The sequence below is a fragment of the Dendroctonus ponderosae genome, unplaced genomic scaffold, assembly GCF_020466585.1.
Source record: "Dendroctonus ponderosae isolate FM_Combo_2020 unplaced genomic scaffold, Dpon_F_20191213v2 Dpon_F_20191213_1, whole genome shotgun sequence".
NCBI classification, from domain to species: Eukaryota; Metazoa; Arthropoda; class Insecta; order Coleoptera; family Curculionidae; genus Dendroctonus; species Dendroctonus ponderosae.
The window spans coordinates 20,521,173-20,530,895 of record NW_026017110.1 but is presented as its reverse complement, the minus strand read 5'-3'; the positions used below and the strand labels follow the sequence as shown (position 1 = coordinate 20,530,895).

The following is a 9,723-nucleotide window of genomic DNA, read 5'->3' as shown; positions in this document are numbered from 1 at the left end:
TTTGGGACACCCTGTACATTACAAAAATATTTTTAAAATGTGCGCTCGGTAGGCGTCGGACAATTCATAAAATAATACTTTTTAAAAATCAAACGATTTAGCCGCAAACTTCCGTGCCATATAGCGTGAATAACCCTGTATAATACGGCACAACTTAAAATCACAACTTGTGCAAATAAATTCTTGCACATTTATCTTGAAAAGATCCAGGTCTAACGGAGCCGGAAAACAGATAATTAATAAAAACCCGACATTAGTTTAACAGCAGTCTATTTTCGTACAAATTAGAAATAAATCGCTCACTCCAATCAACAGGGTCTTAATTACCCAAGTAATTAATAAAATGACAGGCTTGCCATCTTTCCCCCCGAGGTTCATGAAAGCGCCTTTTGAACTGCCTGAGTCCCTTTTGCACATTTAAACACCGTTTGATTTATTTCTCGGTCGATTTCCTGAACGGTAAAATACAGTTGGATTTCCAGTGGACGTGGACTTTCTATAAGTTTGTTGGAGTTATGAAACATTTGAGTACTCAATCAAATTGATCAATTTATTATTATACCTCGAATTACATTAATGTATCTATACACAAAAACATAAAAGGAAATAGCACCTCCAAAAAGAATTTAACTATAAGATCAAACTTACTTCTAACCTTCACTAAATTCTTAGCCTAATTTAGCGTATTTTTCATAGACTAGTTAAACAGTAAATATTTTTCATAGAATAGTATACAATTAAAATTCCGCGCTTTATTAACGGTTTTAAAGTGGTTTTTTTTTCATAAAAAAACTATGCATATTAATTAAATAGAACTTATGTTTTAAACCTTGGTTGGAAACTACATATAGGAATTAAATAAAAAGGTGTAATTTGCCTAAAATAAATCATTTTTTCAGTTGCTTCTTAACCTAGTCATGCTGGTGCTATAGGTAGTCAACTTTTACAGTCTGCCTGATTTTCAAATGGATGCTGTAATGATTTTAATATTTGTTTAGTTTTATAAAAAAATATGTTTTGATGGCCAAGAGGTTTTCTGTTTAGTACAAATATTAAAAGGCAACCGCGTTGTCTTTTAATATTTAATATTTCGTCTTGAATAATTTTAAAGTAAGCATTTTTCAAATAAAAAGTCTTTAAAAGGAAACGTAAATCAAATTAATTTCATAGCATCATTAAGACTTCGTGACAATCATAAACGAACAATTTATAAGGAGGATTTCATTTTTAATAAGGAGAGCTTTATTATAAATAGTGATGACCATATGAGGTAACAATTGCTTCTTGAGAAGGCAACAAATTATTCAAAACTAGAGAATAATTTTTCTTGGCAGAAATAAAATGGAATATATAAAGTGAAAGATTTAGAAAATTAACTTAAAGATAAATAATTAGTAAACTGATTACAAAATGTAGATAATTAAGTTTCTGAAAAATTAATTTTTATTTAAGAAGTCAATTTGTATTAGTAATTACAGGGATTGTTAGCTTGATTCTTAGCACAGCTATGGTGGATTTATTGCTAAAAAATACAAAATAATTAGCTTGTAACAGAAATATGGTTATTGACGTCTGTTCCGCTATCTGTCACAGTACAGCAGCAGTACAATACCCTTCCGACCCGTCCAAACTTGGAAACTATTCTATTATCCCCATTTCAGTCCAAGACATTCCGACTTGGCAGCGTAAGAAATTTTCCTCCTTGCATGAAGGAGTTTCCACAATAGCGATCAAGAGGAAACGCCAACAGGGTGTAAAACATGAGACAGACTTGCAAATTAGCTCATCTGAAAATAAGTTTGCATCTCTTGTGCATTGTAAGACGAGGATTTGGTGTCAAGACTTATTTCAACGTAAAATTAAATTGAAGATCTTTGAAACAGTTGAATAATTTAAGTGATTTTGGTGTGGGATAGTATAATTGTGAATTCTAACGTTTTTTTCAAGCAATGAAGTTTAACTCCGTCCAGTTGCTTTGTTAAACTAACCAGAAGATGCTGCTAAAAGACTATATTAAAAAATGTGAGCCTATGGTTGTCTCGGTTTGTCCGGCGGAGTAAAAACTTGGTTTACATATACCAATTAAACTGCATGGCACAATGGAATGAATGGTTGCAAAACAATCTAATCAGGCAATTTTTGAGAACTAGTTTTAATTGAGTTCTATGGCACTCTCCTTCACTTCACTTTTTCACACAGGTCAAAACCAAAGGTTACTTGCAACAATATGTTGCAAGGCCAGAATTTAATCGGGTATTTATTCCAGTATTTACAAAAATTTTCAACTGGGGTTATTGGTAAGACATTCTCCTTGCTTATGCTTAAATTTGTTGCCTTTCAAAGTTAATATTTGGCTTTTAAGGTAAGCTTGAAAATCTTTTGGGGTACATTTTTCGTAACTATTCACTAAAATTCTTCTTCTTAATACTTTGCCTATCTAATTCATTTGATATTCAGTGAAATATTTACACATAATCAATGCAATTTATTGTATACTACATCTTTTAATATATTTTTGATAAGGTTTTGTTAGCGAAACTGGGAATCTCCGATATTGTCCCCTGGAGGATCTGAACGAAATAATCTAGTTTTATACAGATAGTAATGAAGTCGGCGATGTGTGACATGTAGAACTAAATAACATTCGTTCTCAGTTTCGCACCAATTTGCATAAAACTCGGTTCAACTGTTTCAGAAACACAGCACTTTGGAATTTATTCTTCCTGCCAACCTACCAAGGGCAGCTGCGACTCGGAAAATAGAGTTTTTGCATACTTGATTCAACGAATCTCATACGACAGATGATCATTTTTGTATTTATAATTTCTCCAATAGATTTACTATAATCTATGTATAACTAACTGCATGTAATGATTTCGAACTATAAACTGACTGGGCTATAAAAAGTTAAAAGTACAAAGTTAGAACAGAAGTGCTTCTATGGCATTTTTTATTCATCTTATTTGGATTCAGTTTCTAGTTTAACCCAAACTTTCAGCAAATTTTCAATTTGTCGCTAAATTTCCCACAACAAATTTTATTAAATTTATCGAGTTATTCATGCATCAATTGCTGCTGCTGCTATATTGCAGTTAATGCAAGTGTCTGCGTGGATGTGGTGTGTGGTAAATGCAAACACCACATACATGGTGATATCGTTGTGTGTTCCATGCGAACACTGAAAATGATAATAAAGTCTCGCAGGAAAAGCAATTTTTGTCGCTTTAAATTGGTGTGTATTTCCCGACTAAAAAGTGACCCCTGGCAGAATGAGTTTTATGTGTCTTGGGATTAACGGGAGAAATATTGTCCCTGTTTAGACATATTGGGTATATGTATTACGTTTTATTTCCACTGGTTTATCTTATCTCGGAATTAGTTAGGTTCAACTTTGAAGGTGGGTTTCGAAATTATGTATTATTGCCTTGGGAGCGACAGAATCTAAAAAGATACTCAACATTTTTTACTTTTTTAATGTGCAAAAACAGCTCAAGTTTATTAAATTTTATAAAATTTGAAAACATAGTTTTCTTTATTCACAATTCAAATAACTATGTTGTTTTGTTTTAGGTTTTTACAATTGATGTAACCAAAACATTTTTGAACTTATTTTAAAAAATACTTTAATTTGTGAGTATTCTGAGGTGTAACTATAATTATTTTAAAATGTATATTTTATTGTCATATTAACCTACATTCCGAAAAAAGGTCAATACTGTGTGTCTCCTAATTAATAGAATAAAGAGGAGGATGGTTTAAAATTCCTTAAAAAATACTAGCATATATTTCAAATAGCTTTCAGAAGTATTTAATATATTTAAAGGAAGAATTGTATTCACGAACTGTGTATTTTTCATATACTTAAGCAATAGTAAAAGTTTCCAAATTATTTCTAGTCAGTTTAAATGCGTAAATTTGTTGAAAATCGCAAGGGCTGTTGTGCATTTATTTTAATGCTCCACAACGGTGAGTAAATAAAATGAATGAAATTGGAGGAATAATTATTTGAAGTAGTATAAGGAAACTGTGTAATTGTGAAAGTACCTATATGTTATTGAAATATGTTACGTATTCGCTTAAAATTGTTTTATACCATACTTTCTAAATAACTGACAATAAAGTACAGTACAAAGAGAATACTTATTATGGGAATACAAGAACTGATGTGTACTCTGTTGAAACATGAGTAGGGTTAAAAGCAGAAATATACAGTATTAAAAGAAATTAAATAGATATAGTTAGTGCAGAGAGAGTTGCAAAAAGGCTGCACAAAAAGGTAATAATTAGTAATTTATACTTGGTCAAAAAGGACCAGTTTACTTCTTGTCATATTCCGCTGCATATACAGTAGGTACGTTAGGAAATACTCGCGCATCAATGTTTTTTCTTTATTGCAGTTATGTTAATAAATCGAGTCTCTAACACGAATTAAACAAAAACAATAAATTTATTTATTGTGTTGCACATTGCAAATTACGAATGAAACTATTACTCAAATTCAGGCTAGACCAATATTGCGCAAATATCATTATTACCGTTCGACTAGAATGACAAAGGAATTGATGCTGCCATCTAATTATAAAAAGGAACAATAAGAATTATTTTAATAAATCCATACTTCCTATTCCAAAAATTCCTCAGCTAATATACTGAACTCTAATAGAATAGTATATTTATCAAACTCTTAGAGAATCGTCATTTTTCAAAAATATAAATGTTACATAAGCTAAGGAATTTTCGCAATAATTAGCAGCTCAATTTCAAATGCATATTCAGCCCCTCCAAATATTTCTTTATAGCAAAACAGAAAATGTATCTTCAGGAACTAATATCTTAATATCAACCAAACATTTTTAATGTAGCCACTCTAAGCCAGCCCTAGTAACCACTTGTGGCAATTTTATGATCGTTATAGATCAATCAACTTGTTAATCCGATTTCATCTAAATAGTTTCCAAGATGTGAACATTTTATTCAGCACGATCTATTATATTATTAAGTTGGGTTTGGTGGCTGCAACTGTTGCCGTAATATTCGCCTTTCAAATTAGTCTGGTTAACTTACCATTTGTAAACACGACGTTTGCAAATTCCTTATAATCTAAATCACAGACTTTAGGGCGCCTCCTGAAATTGACAAGAAATAGAACACAAAGGGAGTTCATTAAGAAAATAACATTAATGTTGCCTACATAGAGTAATCTCTTGCCTATGCGTAATTTGCAAGTTAGTGTTTGCTGCAAACGTGGTGTTTTGACACATCACAAATTGGAAAGATGCCGATTAAGCTTTGGTTGGGAGAAGTTGCTAGATCAATTTTCAATGAGGGAATCCAAAGGCCGTCAATACCGAATCAAAAATACCACTTCCAGTCTAACCATGCTCTAGTTATTTCTCTTTGTGCAAATTTGCCGGACTAAGCAAATATTTGAAAACATCTCTATAATATGGCTCAGACCGGGGAAACGTTTTAGGGATTCCGGCTGTGGGCCACATAGAGCGAAAAGAGCCCGCTTCCCGCCAAAAGTAAACATAACGATAATTCCATTAAGAAATGAACTGAGCTGGCTTTTAAAGAGGAACTGCTTGCCGTATATAATTCGGAAGTCAAATAAATGTTGTTAGTTTTAACTCGATCAACACGCGAGATATATTCGTCGAATTTTAACAAGATCACCAGAGTGAACACATATGCTAATGTTGCTGCTCGTCTTGGATCCACTTTGGGATCAAATAATGTAAATTAATGGTATGGCAGAAGCCTTGCGAAACTCCAACAACAACAAATATTACGTATATATTAGAATTAATATATTCGCTATTTCAGATTTATGGGTGTTAAACATCCTGTTGATGCAGGTCTCACTGCGGACGTTTTCCTAAAACCTGCCGTTCAAAATCAAAATTAATGAACTTAAATTAATTTCAGTATTTTTTATGAAACAAAGCCAGGACTCAACTAAGATTACTTGACAAGTTTTAAATATTGATATATGCAAATACCGAAGTATTTGGTTTAAACAAATGTGTTTTTTATTAAGGCATTGTATAGTTTTAATTACCAAATGAATGGTTTCCCATTTTTTCTTTTACTTTATTTCATATTCAAGTTGTCCGTGTTCTTGATGTGTGATGCTCAAATCTACTACACGTTTCATTTAAAATACATTTTGAAGGAAGATGAAGATAAATTGGCAACATTCGATTTTCATAGAAATTGTACAATACAGCATATATAATTATATATAAATAAACAGAAATTACCAATTTTTTGATCAACTTTTTGCTATTTTTAACGTAACTGTTCAACATTAATTAAAATAAATATAACATATGAGTACCCTTATATATTTCTTGAGGCAGTTTTGAGTAAATTAGGCCACTTAAGGGCATATTGGATGCTCTGATCCAGCTTGAACCTCATGAAATATAAAGTACTTCAATTTAATAGAAAGGAGAATGAGTGGGTTACAAATTATGAATTCAGCAGAATGATTCTACGAAGGATAAAATTCACGGATGGATTAAGTATTTTTCAATTTAAGTATTTTCCAATTAAACATATTTTTATTTCTGTTATAGGTTTAATATAAGAAATAGAATATTATAATAATAAAAGAAATTACTACAAATTTTATAAATTTTGTTTGTATCTCGATTCTTCAGTCTAAAAATTAAATCTGAAATTTTTTTGCATTTGTAATTCTATGAACATTTTGAAGAAGGGATTAACATTCACACACTGTCTGTTAAATCAAGTTTAGCTATATTTTTGACTAGGTAAATACTGTGCAAGTGATAATTTAATATCACATTCTTAATTATACACATTTTGACTACTGATTAATACATTTATTTTGCCATTGTTTTCAGGTTTTTTAGATGTACTTAGGAGTTTTCACTTTCAGATACCTGAACAATGATATATTTTTTTTGAGTGAGTCTAGTACAATACTTTTGCTTCCTGTTTCGATATCATTTGGTTTAAATTTGTACCCACACGAGCAGATATTTTTACCGCAAAACCTCAAATGGAACTTAAAGATACGCTTCCATATACACAGAGATTAGCAGCTTGCCATTATAACAAAAGTATTTTTAATAATTTCATTATTTCTGTGATCGAGCGCGGATCATTTTAACATGAATAATATAATTTCGGTTTCGTTCTTAGCTTTACTTTTTATAGTAGTTTCTAATAGCAAACATATTCCCGACGGTTATTACACTGGAGGTGTGGTCACTTATTGGCCTTCCACCACTAAACCCTCTGTGGAAATACAAAGTGAGAAAAATTCAAAAAGCAGTACAGAAGCGGATGCTCAACATGAGCCAGGATGGATGGTAAGAAAAATTATGCTATAAAGAAAAATTAGTAGTGACCCACTGTGTACTTTGTGGTAAAATGTGCTGGGGTTTAACGTGTAGAAAAACGGTCGATATTGCTCTTCAATTTTTGTCCACGGAAATTTTCATGATATGTGGACAAATAAAATTACAGTACCTGTGAGCAACTTTCCAAACTGATTTATATTTATATATAAAATATTAACAATCTTTATTTCTAATGTAAAAGGGTATTGACTCAATCGATCTTTCTGCCTTGTATCTGTATCCATCTTGTTAAATACAGTAAAATAAAAAACAATAAAAATCTATTATTCTAGGCTTATATAAAATTATAGTTTAAGTTTTTCAATTGTCTAGCAACAGGCTTGTTAAATTTAGATTTATCATCGAAACTTTTATAAGGGAGAGGTCCATTTCAGAATAAAATTCAAGTCTCTGAGAATACCTCGAATTCTACATCATTTTCATCAGAAGAAAGCGAAAAATGTAACCAACTTATTAAAAAACAGGTTAGATTCCTTAGTTTAGAAACAATCAAAATTTTCTGTCTGTTTTGGATCGTTTTTGACCGATCAAGGTCTTTAACCGACAATATTTCCTTTAAACCGACCACCAAAAACTTTAAATATGTATATTAGGAAGCTTCTTAGGTCGGTCGCAATTAATCCAGCGAGTGCAAAAAACACGCTTCCAAAATTTTGATTTTTAATCGAAAATTTCATAAAGGAATTACTAACTAACTCATCGATTTTCGCACAAAAATCAAGTTTCTTAGAAAGCCTCGAATTCTACGTTAGCAGAAAGCGAGGAATATAGCGAACTCAATGAAAAACAAGTTGGAATACTCGGTTTAGATATAATCAATAATTTCTGAACATTTTGAGTCGATTTTTTTATAATTGTCTTCTTCAGTATTTGTAAGTGTTCTTGTGTTCAACTAACAGGTATATTTGACTTCGTATGGTACGTACGCCTATGCCCATGCACTGCAAGGCAAAAAATATGTGGGAGTTACAAACCACACACACACTGGGAATGGAAACAAAAGAACAGAAAAATACGATTGAAGACGCTGACAAAAATAGAAAAAATATCTAAATTCGTGAATCATTACGAAGAAGCGTATTTTCATTTAAAAAGGTTTTTAAGGAGATGCGGTGTTGCTATACTTATCTGAAATAAGCAGAAACCAATCCCAGAGCATCTAACAAAGAAGAGATCATAGACAACACAAAAACTTCTACAGTATTGAAGGCTCCATTTTGTTTTCTACCTTTTTTTTACTTATTTATATACAATATTCTTCTTTGCCAGATAAGCAATTTGAAAATTTTACAGAGCTGAGAAAGGCAATTTATTTAAAAGCAAATATATTTTCATACTCAAATTAAAACATTCAGAATAAAGACTTTACAGTTTTTCCTATCGACATAGCTGTAGGAATGGAACAATTCTGGAAGTTGTTATAAGCAAGCAACTTTTAGAACCCAGTACTAACTAAACCAGTTTTGTTAAGTATTATGTAAAAGTTCATAGTTAACCTAAAGGAGGCGCTTTCAACATTTTTAAATTGCTTTGCTTCTACCTTATACTATTTGCACCATGAAAGGAAATACTTAAGCATAAGTATGTGATGTAAATTTCCAAGTAATTTGAAATAACGCCAGGAAACAATAACGTTTAGGTATAATTTAATTAACTAACATCTTAAAAACTCCCAACTTTGAGAGAAGGATTTCCAATTATAAATTATTTCCTCTGAAAAAACAAGTATGTGTTTACTGTTCAGTAAGTTAAGATTAGAAAGATATTCCGACTGAAGTAGAAAAGTTATATTATATTATTCAATTCAATTCATATTGCAATAGCAGGAAATTTTATTATATTTTAGTGATGACATGATCACATAGTTAGTCTAAACAACTATAATTGTTGGATTAGAACTGAAAATATTGAACTTTTAGAGAAAACAGCTCTTAAGATTTGGTCAAGCTGCCTCCAAAGTTGGTAACGCTATGGGTGCTCATGCCAACAAAATATCAGCTGCTCTGGACAAGATATGTGAAGTAATCAAAACCGTTATCCCTCTTTTGGCTGCCGTTTGCCATGTTGGTCAATTTGGGTTCTGTTCTGCAACCAATGAAGCTCCTATCAAACTGGTGGAGGCCATGAATCCTGCGGAGCTAGATCTGGATAGTCTGGATAGATAGGATTTGAATAAACATACTGTATATGGGTTATTTTTATATTTTATAAAAGCTACATGTATTGCATATTTATTTGAAAGTTAATAGTTATTTCTATTAGTAATAGCGTTAGTTAACATTATTTGTTATAGAATGATCCTTGAATAAAATTGGAAACTTTGTCATTA

The 9,723-nt window shown here is 31.3% G+C and overlaps 1 protein-coding gene across 1 annotated transcript; it reads left to right on the top strand.

The window, feature by feature from the left end:
* The first annotated feature begins 6,894 nt into the window (after positions 1 to 6,894).
* On the top strand, positions 6,895 to 9,720 carry LOC109535967. The gene is made up of 2 exons (XM_019902013.2): positions 6,895 to 7,343; positions 9,314 to 9,720. Exons 1-2 carry the CDS (start codon positions 7,143 to 7,145, stop codon positions 9,557 to 9,559), a joined length of 447 nt encoding a protein of 148 aa, XP_019757572.1. The 5' UTR covers positions 6,895 to 7,142; the 3' UTR covers positions 9,560 to 9,720.
* Positions 9,721 to 9,723: the final 3 nt, after the last annotated feature.

Bases quoted from the DNA above. Each gene is read 5' to 3' on its own strand.
- LOC109535967 (XM_019902013.2), top strand. From the start codon at position 7,143: ATGAATAATATAATTTCGGTTTCGTTCTTAGCTTTACTTTTTATAGTA. The intron at 7,344-9,313 runs GTAAGAAAAATT...TTGAACTTTTAG, and splicing joins AACATGAGCCAGGATGGATG to AGAAAACAGCTCTTAAGATT.